At 42.4% G+C, this 18,008-nt stretch overlaps 1 protein-coding gene across 1 annotated transcript; it reads left to right on the top strand.

The window, feature by feature from the left end:
* Positions 1-1,832: 1,832 nt before the first annotated feature.
* Positions 1,833-15,661, top strand: RNF125 (ring finger protein 125). The gene is made up of 6 exons (XM_077352535.1): positions 1,833-2,210; positions 11,175-11,328; positions 12,775-12,869; positions 13,728-13,818; positions 14,529-14,639; positions 15,488-15,661. The coding sequence occupies exons 1-6, from the start codon at positions 2,056-2,058 to the stop codon at positions 15,599-15,601; spliced, it is 720 nt and encodes a 239-aa protein (XP_077208650.1). The 5' UTR covers positions 1,833-2,055; the 3' UTR covers positions 15,602-15,661.
* The last annotated feature ends 2,347 nt before the right edge of the window (positions 15,662-18,008 follow it).

Raw genomic sequence — 18,008 nt, 5'->3', positions numbered from 1 at the left:
CAGTTCACGTTCTTCAAAAATTCCAGCAGGACAGAAAGACAGGGAAAGTAATACAATAAAATCAGAGTCCAGTAGCACCTTTAAGACCAACAAAGATTTATTCAAGGTGTGAGCTTTTGAGTGCAAGCCCTCTTCGTCAGACTAAGATCATCATAACAGTAGGAATATATAAGCAAAAGTTAATCCTGTTACATTAGTAAACTGTGTCACAGCATCCAAACACAGCCACATGATAACTCTCGGCCAAAGTAATAGTTATAGAATTGCCAAAATTTCCTGCTAGCCTTGCTTCCCTTCTTCAGAACAGTCTTTCAATTCAAGCTGCTTTCTGATTACATTTAGGTGATAAGTTTTGCAATTTAGCTCCACCTTCCTGTGAGTTTGATAGCACTTATCAAACTGATACACTATCAGTAACAAAAGGGCAGTGTTCAATTGTGGGGTAGGTGAATTCCCTCCAGGCCAGGCTGAATTCTGAAGATTTTTAGTGGGGGATGAAATTGGGGTCACTGTGGGTAGGCAGGTAGTTGTGAGTTGCTGCATTGTGCAGGGGGGTGTGTGTTGAACTAGATGACCCTTCCAATCCCTTGATTCTAAATGAACAACACTTCATTTTAATAAATCAACATTACAAAGCTCTAGCACGAGATCTAATCACACAGCAACTCATCCTTATGCCAGTCACAAAAACAGCAAAACTGGTCCTCCTCCAGACAAGGAATGCAGAATAGCAAGACTTTGTAAACCAGTGAGATATGAGTCCTGGCATAGAGACCAACTAGATTTTCTGGTATTTCAGGGGTAGTCAACCTGTGGTCCTCCAGATGTTCATGGACTACAATTCCCATGAGCCCCTACCAGCAAATGAACATGAACATCTGGAGGACCACAGGTTAACTACCCCTGCATGATGCAGGGAGCTTTGATTCTTGAAAGTTCAGAACCTTGTGGATCTCTATGATGCTGTTCTACTGCAGACCAACACAGCTGCCCTCTAAAAAGACTGTGTAAACTAACTATTGCTTTTCCATGCTTTATTTGGAAGTCTGGTTTTGCCTGAGACAGAGGAGTAGAGGCTATATTCCCTTCCTCTGAGTTCAAGGAATTGTGAATTCATGGCGGGGAAATGCTGCCCCCATTCATCTGGGGGAGAAGTTGGGAAAACCTCCCCCATGCACAGACGTGTTTTAAATGCTCCCATGGCCAAATGATTGGCACGTTACCTTCAGCACCTCCAGATTTTGTTTATTTTGTAGCCCCTCCTCCCATTTCTGAAATTTGTGCAAATATCAAAATTCCCAAGGAGGAAAATACTGTGGCTTCTCTACTGTCTTTGCAAATAACAGGACAGTGGAAAACGCGGCCCCGGAGCCTCAGTTAGTGATCATATTTCACTTTGTATGCAAAGTGCTTTACAACAGTGGTATTTTTAAGCAAGGATTGTATTCCACGCAGATGCCAAAGGTTTTCCATTTCTCTCCATTATCACTCTCTGGTGTAGCCTCGGTGACATTCTCCTTTTATAGGCGGGAACTTTTGAGGTTTACGGAACGGCTGGGAAGCTCCTCTTTGTGTTCTACCGTTTCCAAATGAGGGTGAAAGAAATGTGCGCGCTCGCTAGTAAGACCGACTTTCCTTGCCTGGCCATTTTAGAGGCGCCAATGGGACTTCGCCCCGGAGGGAAAGAAAAAGTTCCAGCTGCCCCCTTCCCCCACCCCCCGACCCCTCCTCGGTGCCGCTGAAGACAACAGCTAAATTCAGGGACGCCTTAGATACCAACAAGATTTGGGGGGGATAAAATCTTGGGCTGGAAGGTGCAACCGGACCGGGCTCGCTTTGCTTCCTCTGCTGCGGACCCTCCGAAACGGTCGACCAGGAGGAGGTCTCCGGTTGGCTCGGACTGCCGCGGCCCACCCAATCACCCTTCCCCGGACGGGGCAGCAGGGCGGCGTGGTCTGCCGGAGGCCCGCCCACACGGGGAGGAGCGAGGGCCGAGGGGTGAGTGACCCTCTGCGGGCGCGGATCTCCGCCAGACTCGGCTATCGCCTTCCGACGATGGGCGCCGCCTGGGGCAGCGAAGGCCGGGAGGCGGAGAGCAGCGCAGATGCCGGCGGCCCGCAAGAGGGGACCCCGCTGCCGATCCTGTCGTTCGATTGCGCCATTTGCTTGGAAGTGCTCCACCAGCCCGTTAGGACCCGATGTGGCCACGTGTAAGTACCCCCGCCCCCGCCCGCAAAAGGGGGCTTCTGGCCGCCACCGCGGTTTCTCCGGGGAAGGGGGAAAGGCTACCTGGATACAGTCAGCGGTCTCGGTCCGTCCCAAAACGGCGCTGGTACACTCGAAGGGGTTTGCTGCTTCCCTCGAGAGAGAGTTAGAAACATTGTCTCTAATGCCGGTGTTTTGGAACAGGCGAACTTTAAGTAGCGCGGTTGGATTCGGGAAACTCAAGTGCCGTTTTGTCATCAATGCCAAAGCTATGGGCAAGGAACAAGGTTCCCCCCCCCCCCAAGCAAAACTCTTCGTATGTAAACGTATAAACCAAGTATAAGCAATTTTAACTTGAGGGTTATGATTCGGGTCGGGAACGGAGCCCAGGAAAGCGTCGGTCCGTTCGATTCGGACGCTTGCAAAAAAAAAAAAGTATATCTTTTAATTTAGTTCCTCTTGCTTTTTATTCTCTGCAGTGTTTTCGTAGAATCAAATTTTAAAGGAAGTGGGACTTGTTGGTTCCGAGGTTGTTAGATTTCTGTCATATACTGACTGCATATTGTTTCTGATGCATTGATATGCTTTAAATTGAATGTTTGTGTGTGTTATATGCTAATTAATTTGCCTTTGTTACTTGAAAGTAAATGCTTAAGCTTTTGTGGAGGAAGTTTTTCACAGTTCTGAAATAATATTTTTGTATGTTTGAAAAACTTTAGTGTAAATATCTTGCAAAATCCTTTGCAACAGAATTCAATATTTGGGGCAGGAATTTCCCTAGTCTGGGACACCCTCCCACCCCACACACCTTGTTTGTATTCAGTGGTCGTGATTTCATTATCACAGAATGCAAAGCTTAAATGCAAATCTGAACCTTGTCTGTTGGGGAGGAGTTATCCCATTCAGAATGGAAAATGCAAATATTCTTGTTCCATTTGTTACCTGGGTACATGATATGGATAGGCTGTCTTGGTTAGCAGTTAAATGCATCCATCCATATGTCAGCACAGAGCAGTTATTTATAGATATAAAAGAGCCCCATGCCTCCCATAGGGAAGGCTCAGAGGCTTCAGTCATTCATTAGGAGCCATTATTAATTTGTTTTCAGTATTTAGCTGCTTGAGAACTTTTCAGATTACACTTGCAGTTTACTATGAATAGAGACAAGAATTGAAACAAAGTTCAGATAAACTATTTGGGTTAGTACAAGTGGAAACCTGCAAGGACTTGATGGAGACCTATTCAAGTAGGTAGCCATGTTGGTCTGAAGTACTGCAATAAAAATTGAGTCTAGTAGCACCTTTAAGATTTCTATATATCTGTACTTTCATGGTCCTTGTTCCATTTTGTCTGAGGAAGTGTGCACGTGCACGAAAGCTCACTCCTTGAATAAATCTTTGTTGGTCTTAAAGGTGCTACTGGACTCAGTTTTTGATGGAAACATCACATTCCCTGCTATCCACACAAACACAAAAGTTTCCTCTTTGGCTTTCCTGAAAGCTTCCACAGGTCTTCCCCTTTCCCTTCTTCTCTCCTTCTTGGTTGCCAACCTCCATGTGGGGGCTGGAAATCTATAGGTATGTCAAAAGATATCCATAGTGGAGACCTTAGCAGCTTACATTATTCTCTTCTTTTTATCCACACAAGTACCATGTGAGGTAGACTAGGCTGAAAGTATTTGATCTGTCCAAAATCACCCAGTGAGCTTCCACAGGAAGATGGAAATTCAAACCTAGGTCTCCCAGACCCTGCTCTGAAACTCTTGGTTGCCATAGGACATTGGCTTTCATAGGGTAGCTGCTTTTGATCAGTAGCAAGTAGCCAGATCTAGGTGAGGTATGCAAGTCAAATGGTAACAAGTCATTCAGTGTTGCCGCCTCCAGGTGAGACATGAAATGAATGAGCTACGCCAGATTTCCCAGAATCACATCTGAACTCTGGACAACAAAGACCTATCCCTTTGGGGAAAGTGGCTGCTTTGGAGAGAGGACTCTATGGCATTATATCTGGCAGAGGTTTCTCTCCCCCTCAAACCCTGCCATCTCTAGACTCTACACTACAAAATCTCCAGGAATTTCCCAACCTGGAACTGGCAACTGTAGTTAAGTTTGCCCCCAAGAGATCCTCCCTTAAAAACCAAAATAGGCCTCTTCCCCCTGCCTTTTATCACTGAAACCCAGCCTGGAACACTGTTGTCTACCAGCAGCTACCAAAGTTTTGTTTTTTAATCACATTTTTCTGCAAACTTTTAAATCCTTTTAAAGTTTGTAGAAAGATCTGTCTTGCCTGTTCACAGCTTCAGTCACTAAATTTAAGTATCAAAGATTTCCCAACTTCACTGTTGGAATATAAGAGCCTTTTCTCCCTTTTCCAAAATGCTAACATTTAAGGACATCCAATGGAGCTGATGAGCAGTAGATTCAAGATGGACAAAAGGAAATACTAATTTATACAGAGCGTGATTAAAATGTCCAATTGGCTGGCAGAAGAGGTAGTGATTGCTACAGGAATAAACATCTTTAAAGGGGGATTAGATTACCTAGCTTGCTGGGGGGTAAACGGTAATGACTGGGGAAGGCACTGGCAAACCATTGACTCTGCCATGACCCGGTGCTTGCACAGGGGATACCTTTACCTTAGATTCAGGGAGAATACGTATCAGTGGCCATTAGCCATTGTGTCTGAGGGGAATTCCACATTCAGAAGCACTAAGCTTCTGAATCCCAGAACCAGGGGAAGACCAAGGCCTCTATGCCCTGTTGTTGGCCATCCAAAGGGATTTGTTGGCCACTGTGTGAAATGGAATGCTGGACTTAAGAAGAAAAAATGTTCTCAGTGGCCTTTGCTTGGCAACTACAATAAGATTACAGATCTTCAAGCTTTGGTTTCTATCTGTACAAGGCAAGGGCCTTTCCTGTTTTGGCCTTTAAGGGATGAGTAATCAGGACTTGGCCCAACAGCAACTAGCAGACAGCTTCTAAACACTTGATTTACAGTTCAACGCAGCTTCCACACAAAAGCCACCATGGCATTGTGGTTAATTTCAGACTAGTATGTGGGAAACCAGGTTCAAATTTCCACTCTTCCACAGAAGCTCTTTGAGGCTGTTATATACTCCCAGCCTAATCTACCTCACAGAGTTGTGATGATAAAGTGGAGGTGAATAGAATAATGTGAAGTGCTTTGGGTGCCCACTGTTGACAAAGCTGAGGTATAAATGAAGTAAGTAAACAACAAACATTGCTGAAGATGGGCGGACTAGATAAAAGGTTAGATAGGTTGGTTAATGGGCGGGAAGGAGAGAAGGAAGGAAGCGGGAAAAGGTGAGAGGCTGTTTGCTTTCAGGAAAGAAAGAGGTAAGTAGTGAGGGAAATGAAATTCCCCCCACCCACAGGAACCCTTGCAAGTCTACTGTTTGTCAAGATATTTCCTTCACTATGTGGTCAGTACTTAAATCCAGAAATTGGAGCCATGAGTAGACAACACAGATCTTTCTACAATCCGGAAAAATGCCCAAGATTTATGGGAAATTTTGAAATCTAGCCTGCAGTCATAAGAATGAGTGTCCTTAGTGGCCATTGTTAGGCTACCACAACAATATTGCCAGCCATCAAGTGGTTTCTGTTAGTAAAGGGCAGAGGGGAAGTTTTACTTTTGCAGGAGGATTTATTGGGGACAAACTGGGCAGCAGTCTCTCAGTGACTTGGTTGACTCAACCAGGCCTGGTCACAGCCATCCCACAATACTAATGTGGCTTAGTGATTAAACTCGCTCTCAGCCAGGGTAGTATTTCTGGCTGCTGGGGAAGGGAAAATGAGAAGACAGGTGGCATGATGGTGGCAAGGGCTGGAGGCCTCCTCCTGTCTTCTGGGCAGTGGCAAGTGTGAAATCAGGGTCTCTCCTGCTTGTTTTGTCTGTTCTTGCAAAGGGATCTGAACCCAATGGTTGCAACCAGGATGGGAAGAGGCTCCCCCCCCTCCCCAGCACACACACACAGCCCAGTGCCACAAGGATTCAGGGTAGTCTAGTAATTAAGGTTTTCCATTTTAAAATCCCTTTTTCTTGCCCCCTCCTTTTCCCCATCCATCATTGGAAAGACTCTGCTATCCTTGGAAAGAACCATGTATCCTGATAATTAGGGGTTGGTTGCTGCATTCTAAAGGTAGCTGGGCCTATCATCTGGTGAGACAAAGGGAAGATGACTGACTGATAAGGCAAGGGACAGACAGGAGGACAAGGATTTTCAGATACACCTGACCTTAGGTGGAGTGCAGGGAAGAGGGAGAGTGGTGCTCACCAGTGGGTGCAAACGTGCCTGCCAGCGAGCGCTGCAGTGCGAGGGAGAGGCGCGGGCATGGCAGCTCTACACCTGCACGTTTGCGTCTGCCAGCGTGGTGAGCGCTGCTCTCCCTCTCCCCCCCCCCCAGGTCCCCAGACCTCCCTTTTTCCCTAGGCTTAATCGCTCCCGGCACTGCGAGCACCACGCTGCGGGGGGGGGGGGCGCCCAGTGGCATGCCGGCCCCCACGCCTCCCTGGAGAGGGAGGATAGATGTTATGGCCCTGATCTAGGGGGTGGGGCACCTTGTGGAGTCCCTGGAAGTGCAGGGCCTGTAATGTGCTACATGGATAAACCAGCTCTGATACGATCTCTCTGATGGCTGAGTGGCGTTGGCCTTTATACCTTGTTTGTTCAATCTTCAAACAAACTTGTTTGCCACTGAGTAAAATAGGATGCTGGACTAGTTTCTGATGTGCATAAAATTGCAGCCATAAACTATCACTTATGGTCATGTTAATTTCCTGTGCTTTTGAGAATCATAGTATGACAGTGTTTATGTCTACTTAATAGAACAAATTTAGAGTCCAGTGGCACCTTTAAGACCAACACATTTTTATTCAAGTCATGAACTTTTGTGTGCATGTACACTTCCTCAGATAAAATGTCACTGAATGAAAGTAACCAGTTCAAATTTATAGGTAGAGTGTGAGACTAAATTAAGACACAGCATAATGAAAACGGTTAACAGCTCATACTTTGAATAAAAATGTCTTACAAGTGCTACTGGACTCTAAATTTGTTCTGCTGCTTCAAATCAACATGGCTACCCACTTGAATCTGTCTACTTAACAGTTAACCTGTTAAACTTAACAGCGTTTACTCACAAGTGTGTAAGCTCAGGTGCTTTACTATACCATGTGAAATCTGCCAGATTGTCAGAACTCATCCTGGACTATGCAGTTAAATCGAATTTTTAAAAATCTTATCTTGTCTTTAATAGACCGGTGTAAATAGACAAAGATTAATTTGGTTAAATGCAGGTTTTGAATTTAAGCTTACTCTTGTTTTGTAGATTACTGATTAGTAATAACCTATTGCTGTAGGTCTCTTGAGAAACTTATATGCAGGTCAAGAAGCAACAGTGAGAACTGAACATGGAATTACTGATTGGTTCAAAATTGAGAAAGGAGTTCGGCAAGGCTGTATACTGTCGCCTTGCCTATTTAACTTGTATGCAGAGCACATCATGAGAAATGCAGGATTAGAGGAGTCACAAATTGGGATCAAGACTGCAGGGAGAAATATCAACAACCTCAGATATGCAGATGATACCACTCTAATGGCAGAAAGTGAAGAGGAACTAAAGAGCCTGTTGATGCGGGTGAAGGAGGAGAGTGCAAAAGTTGGCTTGAAACTCAACATCAAGAAAACAAAGATCATGGCATCCGGCCCTCTCAATTCCTGGCAAATAGATGGGGAAGAAATGGAGATAGTGACAGATTTTATTTTCCTGGGCTCCAAGATCACTGCAGATGGGGATTGCAGCAAAGAAATTAAAAGAGGCTTGCTCCTGGGGAGGAAAGCTATGGCAAATCTAGACAGCATCCTAAAAAGCAGGGACATCACCCTGCCAACAAAAGTGTGTTTAGTCAAGGCTATGGTCTTCCCAGTTGCAATGTATGGCTGCGAAAGTTGGACCATAAGGAAGGCCGAGCGTCAAAGAATTAAGGCTTTTGATCTCTGTTGCTGGAGAAGACTCTTGCGAGTCCCTTGGACTGCAAGGCGAACAAACCAGTCAGTCCTAGAGGAGATCAGCCCGGACTGCTCCTTTAGAAGGCCAGATCCTGAAGATGAAACTCAAATACTTTGGCCACCTCATGAGAAGGAAGGACTCCCTGGAGAAGAGCCTAATGCTGGGAGCGATCGAGGGCAAAAGAAGAAGGGGACGACAGAGAATGAGGTAGCTGGATGGAGTAACTGAAGCAGTAGGTGCAAACTTAAATGGACTCCGGGGAAGGGTAGAGGACAGGAAGGCCTGGAGGATCATTGTCCATGGGGTCGTGATGGGTCGGACACGACTTCGCACCTAACAACAACAATTGCTGTAGGTATACATTTCTGTTTAGTACAGGTATAAGAGCTGTTGAAATCAATGCAACTAAAATTGTGTGCCTGTGTGTATGCATAGAAATCCAAAGGTGACTTTAAGCTTGCTTAAATTTCTCTGGATTGTGTCTCGCCTATGTTTATTTCATTTGTTTTCGGGTCCTTCTTTACACTGTATACTTCCTTTGTTGACAGCTAGAGGGACAAAGGGCTTTCTTGGCCTATTCTTTGAGATTTAAAGACACAGGCTCTCACACATGTTAACTTAAACCTGGAGACTGTATAATTTTTCCTTAAAAGACATATACGAGAATAGAACAACTAGAATGTTTGTTTCAATTGTGTACATAGCCAATTTTCCTGTCTCTTTATTCCTTAGAAGATAAATAAAAACTAGATGTAACTAGCCTATTCCTCCTTATACGCAGTTTTTAAGATAATACAAACTGACTGATGCTACTGGTTTTCAAACTTGAAACTTCTGTATTTATCTACTTATAAATATGCCATTGTGACATCGCTACTATGTTCTGATTTTATTCTTTCATGGAATGTAGGATAATATATGTAGGTTAGTATAACTAGTTCCATCCTTCATTAAAATATTACTTGTAAGAACAGTATATCGAAAACTGCTAAGAGGTCCTTTGTTCACTGATACTAAAGAGCTTTCAGATCAGCTCTTCAGAAACTGCATTGTTTGACAGAGAAGGCAATTTCCGAGCAGCACTGTTAAATGTTTAATTTGCAAGTGGGTGGGAATGACCATGAAAAAAAAATTTAGTTTCAAAATGAGTGTGGGTTTATTGCTTCAGCTTTCATTGCAGCTGGCTTAGACAGAACATCAACAAAAGCTTTCATCATACTCCTAGCATTATCTCCAGGGCCATGTGGACACTGTCTCTGGCAGTTTGCGCTTTGTTAAGCATAAGGGCATCTGGCATACTAGTTCATATGTTGCTGGTGCTAGAAGCATCACAATGTGATGATAGCCACAAGACCTTGTCATCTTGTCAAATGCTGCATAATTTCAGAAATAAGTTCCTACTTTCAGTCGTTGGGCTTCATTTGCACGAATTCTTTATGACTGGTTGGGGATTAGTACTCGAGGTACAGCTAATTTTGCATTTTCTTTCAAAACTGGAGTGAAGAATGGAGGGTCAACCTCACTCTGAACCAATATGCATAGCCCTGCCTGGAGCAAGAAGAGGCATGACCTAGCCAGTTTAATGACTTCCCGCACTGTAGGAGAAATGAAAGGGCTTAACTTTGCTAGGGTCATACTTTGTGTTCAGTTTGCAACACTTGATATCTCAAAGACCGATTATGCACAGGGTGGGTAGTCCGGGGTGATGGTGGCAGGGCAACGGGTCTAATCCCTGATTGTGCACGACGCCACTGCAGCATCCACTTTTCTGGGGGTACAAGGATCTGTTTTTAGGAAACCTGGAACAATCCAACCCCATGTTTGCTGGTGAATACATAAAAGATTAACACATGCATACCAGCCACTCTGAAGATTCTTTTGAATGGTGAGCTAAACCATTTCAATACATAAATACATGGAAAATATATACATAGGATATAAAAGTGAGGTATGTATACTTGCAATGCCTGAATACGGTTCATATGGAATAAGTGGATGGGTGATGTTAACTGCTGTTAAGTCATTTGTGACTTATAGCAACCCTGTGAATACTTAATAGCCTTGCTCAATAGGTCTTGCAAACTGCGGCCTGTGGCTGCCTTGATTGAGTCAATCCATCTACTGTTGGGTCTTCCATCTTTCCTGCTGCCTTCATTTTTCCCTAGCATTTCTGTCCTTTCCAGTATGTCTTGCCTTCTCATAATGTCACCAAAGGAAGAGCCTCAATTTAATCATTTTAGCTTCTAGGGAGAGTTCAGACTTGATTTAATAAGTTCCACTTATTTGTCTTTTTTGGCATTCCACAATATCCATAAAACTCTCCTCCAACACTGCATTTCAAATGAACCCCCATTCATGCTCTTAACTTTCTTCACCATCCAACTTTCACACCCATACATAGTAATGGGAATTGTGTAGTATTCCGTAGATCTTGGTCACCAGCAACACATCCTTACATTTGAGGTCTTTCCTGCCCTTCCCTGTCTCAATCTCCTTCTGATTTCTTGGCTGCAGTTTCACTTTTGGTTGATTAGTGAACCAAGCAATAGAACATTTTTTACAATTTCAATTTCTTCATCTCCTTAAAGTTGTGTAATTCCTCAGTGGTCCTTCCTTTTGTCATCTTCATGTTCAGCGGTAATCCTGCTTTGGCACTTCCTGCCAAAAAGTAGGTAGGTACCAGGATGGTAATGAGTAACTTTTGCTAATGCATAGATAGCCCATAAGAAAACACACTGTGTTCTGTAACCTCAGTTATCAGTGGTCCTATAGTTTGCTTGCCCAAGCAAAACAAAAGAATTAACAGATGAGAGCTGTCCTAGGAACCTATCATTTCAGGTCATACTAGTGACCATAACTGTGTCAAATTTCAAATTACTTTATTTGAAGTGTAGTTATATGGAGAAATCATGCTATTTATTTTCATTCCTTTATCAGATTCTGTCGCCCCTGTATTGCTACAAGTTTAAGGAATAATAGATGGACATGTCCTTATTGCCGGGCTTATCTTCATTCTGAAGGAATTCCAGCAACCGATATTATTAAGAAGATGGAAAATATGTACCAAAACTGTACAGAATGTGATACAGAGGCAAGTAACCACAGATATTATTTACTGTTTTTTGGAGGCTGGAGCATTCTGAAAGTTAGTACCAATCCTATGCATGCTTTCTTAGAAGTAACCCCCATTAAACACATTCAGCATTACCTATTACCTATGAGTCAATAAGTGAAGTCCAAGTACACTACACCTCAGGTATGGGGACTGATCATATATTGTATTTGTGTCATTTATTTATGAAGACTAGCAACTGTAATTTTCCTTTAATCAGTAAGTATTAAAGTTTTACATTTCACATTTCCCATGGAATACAATTTAAGGTAAAATAATAGGCACACTTGCAGGGACTGGGGTATTAGTAAATGTGACTTCATTTTTGTGAGAGGCTTGGACTGTGCTAGACTGCCCCAGAAAGGGCAGCCATAGAAATGTGGCAAGGCATGGCTGAGAAGGAGAGGTGTGCTGGAGCAGGGAAGTGAGGAGCTTGCTGGAAGGAAGAGCTGAAACTGGGCCTCCAGGTGCCCCAGACATGGGCAAAAGGGGTTTGTTCTCACCTAAGAGGTGCCATCGTGATTATTGCCAACCCTACCCCTTTTCTGGCCCCCCTTCTGGACCAGCTCTGCAATAGCAACAGCTGCAACCACATCCTTGTCTTGAGTCTTTACATACTTTACTCCCTACTCTGCTTGGGCCAATCAGCCCTTAGAGATTTCTTCTCCTTTCCTCTGAGACCCTGCTCCCTTGATCCCTCTTGGTCAATTAGCTTCCTGGTAGGCTCTGTCTGGTTGGTTTGGTCTCTCATTAGGTCCTGTCTGTGCATTCAAGCTGGCCAGCTAGCTGTTGAACTATGATTGACGTAACTGCACATTTCAATCAAACTTTCTTTGGTCAACTAAGTTGTAGGAAAGGTAACAGCTTTTGGCTGCTGTTGGGCCATATCCCTTCTGCTCTAGGATGGCCCATTAGACCACCATGGGGCAGCCCATTTTGGGGGCGTAGCAAGCAAGGGGATCAATTTGAATGGGGCGGGGAACCCTGCCCTCTAATAGACAATTTGGAATGATGTTTTAGAATCAGTGCATTGTTGCTTTGTTTATATGCCACTTCTGCAGAGATTTGCTTGAGATGGCTTGCAACTAAGATGATAAAACATAACCATTAAAAACAAAGCCATTAAAACAAGCAACTTAAAAAGCATATGCAGTTAAAACAAGCCAAGGTATAACAGTATAAAACACACATTGAGCTGCCTAAAATGAAGCATGACTAGCAAGAAATATGTTCAGCCTTGCCTTTGAACGATGGGTCACGGAGAACAGAACTTCAGAAGACAATCTTCACTGGTGGGCTGGACAGTATCCTTCGTACCCTGACCTGAAACCATTCACAGGTTTAATGAACAGGACTTTTGTATATAACATGTATTTTGTATAGAACTCTCAACAAAAGGCTAACAAGATACTTAACATTACCTAGGTGTGTCTCAGTGAAATGAGAGCCCATCTCAGGACATGTATCCAATATATAGAGAAATATGGACCATTACAAGAGGTTCAAGTCCCCTTAAAAAGGTAAAGTATGCCTCAGTAAAATCTACTCTCAGCCTAATGTGTGTATGTACATTTTTTATTTTGCTCTGTCCCAATGACTTGGGGTGCATACGGACATAATTTATAACCAAGGTATAGACTCACTATGTTAAAGTCAGGCACAGAACACCAGCTCAGAAAAGTTTTACAACAGTTTGGTCAGATGTGCAGACTTTGGTCCATAGGCATGTCTCAAGGGCAAGAAAGAACTACAGCGAGAAGAATATAATTTTTAAAAACATCTTCTCTTGGCCTAAGATGTTAAGAGTAAGAAAATTACCTTTAATTAAACCCAGAAAGAGAGGGTCGGTTAAGGGCAGGATTACTGCTATAATGTGCTGCTGTCCTGTCCCATTTAGAAGCAGGGCCAGCAATTCAACCCTCTGAATAGTCATCAAATATATCTGTGTGTATAGCTTGTTACAGGAACATAACCTAATGGTGGCGATTTGGAGTTGCAGGGAAGGAAGACCGTATAAGGATGTCTTTTGAAATATAGGTTAAAAACATTATTGCTATGTTGTATGCTTCGTACTGTGTTTGAAGAAACCATTGGAACACGTCATTATGAAACCAAAAGTGTTGCAGTTAACATTTGTATTATACCTGCTAGACTAGTATGGGTAAGAGGAAGACAATGGGCACAACAGCCTCCACTCCCGCTATCCCTTTCTGTGCCTCTACACTCATACTTCTGTCACTACACTCTGTAGTGAGAATGGGTGCAGAAAGTAATTATAATTAGTAGTAGACTGACTCACTGTACGTTCTAACTGTCCAATGAAGTGAGTAGTAAACATCAGACAAAGCAAAAAATGTAATAAAATCTCTTGCTTTTAGATATCATTGTCCTTCCTGTCAGCATGAATTGGATGAAAATGAACTCCTGGACCATTATCTCACTCATCACAGATATGAAAGGAGATCAGTGGTAATTATCTTAATCAAAGGTCTATGCATGCATGCATTTTGTTGTTTACATCACTCACAATAAGCAATTTGTTTTGCAGATTAAGCTGTAAAATGGTATAAGTCAGTGGACCCTAACCCTGTCCGGGGACTGGTACTGGTCTGTGGATCAGTTGGTACTGGGCCTCCTCATCCTCCTCCCCGGCTGCTGCCTCGGGGACTGCCCTGCCACTCTGCCACCGGCTCACCTTTGGTGTTCTCCAGCGGCCTCCATGGCCAGGGCTCGCCCTCTGCGTGGCACTGCGCAGCTGCTGCTGGCAGTGCCCCCCAGCGGGCGGCAGGAATACAGGGGCGCCAGCCGGAAAGCAAGTGGAGCAGGGGCTCAGGCCGCGGCAGCGACATCCCACGGCAAAAGACTACTCCTCGGGCCTCAGTAAAATTGTCAAGCATTGACCGGTCCCCAGTGATAAAAAGGTTGGGGACATTGTACTGGTAGCAAATGTATCAAGTCACTCAAATAATGTATTATTCATTTATTATATTTATATACTGCCCTCCCCTGAGGCTCAGGGTGGTTTACATGGAAGTGGAGAGAAAAAAACAGTATAGATAACATGATAAATGTATTTTAGTTAGAATTGCCCCAAATATTTCACATTTCTCTTTAACTCTAATCATTTTTTCTATCTTAATAGTAAACATTTATTTAGCATGTTTTCTTCCTGCTTACAGTACTGTCCAGTTTGTCGTTTACCACCAGATGGTGGCCAAAGTTACTACATCAGTAGTTTTATAAGGCACCTTGAGCTCAGACACACCTTTTATAATGAAGAAGACTATATTGTGAGTAAATTGTACCTTTGCTTTTCTTAAGCTGCTGCTAAGACTCTTTTTTATCTCTGTATCTCCTGCAATAATACAAATCTCTCAGCAAATTAAGAACCTGAAAAAGATTGCTCATTACTCCAACTAAGACCCAATTTAAACAGGAGGCTGGAGAAGCAAAAAGTTTGTCATGTACAATTTTGCCGAAGTTTTTCATCTTTTTTTAACTATAACTGCCAACTTTCTGTAACTCCTGTGATTACTGTGCCTATGCATAGCTGCTTTGCACAAGTTGCAGTACAATTCAAAAAAGTACAGTGCAGTACGAAGTCCCAGGGAATAGTGCTTTTTCCTCGTCCATCATCACTATATCAGGTCTTTCTTGCACTCATTCAAGAGATATTAGAGTTCTAGAGTGTAGGAGAAAGCATGTCTATAGCATCCTGCTTCTTTTTATAAACAGGCCCTGATATGACTTGCTTTTCTCTATAAAAACCATGGAGGAAGACCTATTATTGATGATGATTATGATGATATACACCCTCCCCAGGCGGTATATAAATTATTATTAAGGTTAATAAACCTTAATTATTGCTGTCTCAGGGCAGTGCACAACATATAATAAATACAATTCATTCAAAGTAAATAATTTAAAACAAATTAAGATACCAGCAATTAGTGATGTCTCCAATTGATGTTCCTCTTCCGGTTGTTAAGGATCAACCTTAAAAATTGGAGACTGATGTTCGTGGAGCATTGTGTACTACTAAGTAATAAGGACTACTGTTACTATAGGACTACTTTTTACATCTTTAACAGAATTTTGATTATTTTTACTAGTCTGACTTATTTTCTTTGTGTTTCAGCATATAGATATAGTAGAAGAAGCCCTCATTGAAAGAGTTGTAGACGAATCCTTTTCGGAGTATGAAGACGAGTATGAATACGTGGACAATCCAAATACAGCAGAAGCCCAGTGAAAGGATTGGAAGATGTGCCAAATGGATTACATTGTGAATTAAAATCCTGGTGGTTCAATACTACTGTCCTTTAGAAGTGTACTTCAGTTTCTGTAATAGCAGATTATATTTAGGCACGGCATAATTCATTTTTTCTTATTCATAACCATGTTAGAGGTATTCCTGATAGGATCTTGACATGGTGAGGTTACACACCTCCAAGAGTGCTTCCCACAGTGATGTACCTGTTTCCAGAGAGAAAGCAAGTGACAAAAATTCTCTACAACTATTGAGATATCACTGAATCAAGATTATCCAGGTGTATCCAGCCATGAAGTCATTTCATTCCTGGATAATATTTGTTATTAAAAAGCAAAAGATTTTAGTTGGAATTTCAGCACTCTGACCTGATGTCTAAGCAAAGGCTAAAATGAACAAACTCTTATTGAGGATTGGTTACCGCAGTAACTAATGATACCAATGTTACATCAATTCTGTAAAAAGGCAGGTACAAGTATACTGCCTATTTTGACATTTGATGTTTTAGTTACCAACAGTTTACAAATATCCTCTATTTGTCATTATAAAACTAATCTATTCTGAAATGCTCCACAACAGCTGCCACATTCATCAGCGGAAAGATTTATCTTAGTCCAAGCTAGTCAAAATTAAAAGTGAATTTTGTTTTGCCTGATGAATATTTTGAAAGAAATTCCCTGAAACCATTCTGAAAAATAACTCTAATGGTTTTCTTTGGAAGTAAAAGCTACTAAACAAGCCCTACATTTACAATACCAGACAGAGAACAAGCAACTGTTTACTTTTTTAAATATGATCTCCCTGACCAGAATTTGGGTGGGAGGGAACACAATAATTGTATAGACTTGGTGACATCAGTAAAATAATTTACTGTTTCGTATTTTATGCTGGTAGCATTTGGAAAATCTGGTCTATATTGTCAGTAAGGAAAAACCATTTAAGCAGTTAAAATTATAGCCATATCAGCAAGCATGATGCTGACAGTATCTTCTCACCTTGTTCAATATTAACTAAATGTTACTTAGAACATTTTCTATTAGAACTTTAAAAGGGCAGATATTGTTCTCTTTCCTCCTTTTGTCTTTACAAACCTGTTTCAAAGATTAAGCATGTGAGAGTAACTGGCCTAATGCCGCCTAAAGAGCTTCATGGATAAATGGGATTTGAATCTGCGTATCTCAAATACTGATATACTCTAAAACTTACCATAGTGCTACATCATCATAGGGCAGTAGACTTATATGGATTATTTTTTACTGTTTTTCAAAATACTATTGACTGTAAATATATTTTGTAAGAATAAGTTCACATTTTTATACAGATGCCTGAAATGGTAAAAGCTTGAAAATACATATCATTTTATAAGATGCTTGAGCATGACTGGCTGACTCATTCACATCTGAGGGTACGAATTGGTTATGGCAGTTGCACATAATTGAGATGTTGTCGGTGCCTTTTAAATGTTATCCTAGTGGTAATAGAGGCCATTTTTCATAGAATTGTGGACTTGGAAGGGATCTCCAGGGTCATCTAGTCCAACCCCCTGAAGAATGCAGGAAATTCACAATTACCTGCCAATCCACAGTGACCCCAGTTCCATGCCCAGATGATTGTGCCCCCCCCCCCCCCGAATCCCTGACCAGTCTGGCCTGGAGGAAATTTGCCTTCTAACCACAAAGTGGTGATCAACATTTCCCTGGCCATGCAAGAAAGGCCACAAGAGCCAAACTGAACCACAATCCCTTCTGCCCACCCACTTACAATTTGCCTAAGTCATGCACTGCTGGATTGGCATGAATCTCTGCGGAGGCTCTAAGCTCATTCCACAGGAGCAGTGACCACTTTATTGGTCTGTAATAAAGGAATTCTGCTTCCTGACTTATGCTGTGTGGCTACTTCAGCCCAGTTATTTACTTTCGGACTTGCTGTTCTTCACTCTAAAACAATAACAAAAAAGCTTTCCGCCTCCAGGTACATCAGCTTGCTAATCTATATTCATCAGTGTGATGAATGGAAAGAAAAGGTTTTTTTTAAAAATTGCTTGCTTTTAACTAATTCCCCCCACACACACACACACACAGTCTGCATTCACATGACCCAGCTACCTTCTCTGCAATAGGATGCTATGTCCCTGGGAGGGAGTAGCTCTGCCTTGCCACCAATTATGTATTGGTTCTAGTTCATAGATCATATAATGCCTAACAAAGATAAGTGCTCCTGCATAGTTCCAGGAGCAGACCTCCTATAATGAAAGCTGATGAAATAGTCATTGCCCTGGTGGAAAAGCTTTTGAGCATCTGTGGGAGTGCTTATGAGTCAGCTCATAGCAAAATTCTATAGTTTTGAGAAATCTATCACTGTGAAAGAACAGATGGCCATTCGAAATACA

Source organism: Paroedura picta, chromosome 9, assembly GCF_049243985.1.
Source record: "Paroedura picta isolate Pp20150507F chromosome 9, Ppicta_v3.0, whole genome shotgun sequence".
NCBI lineage: Eukaryota > Metazoa > Chordata > Lepidosauria > Squamata > Gekkonidae > Paroedura > Paroedura picta.
The sequence above is the reverse complement of the archived record's forward strand: the minus strand, read 5'-3'. Positions and strand labels throughout refer to the sequence as shown.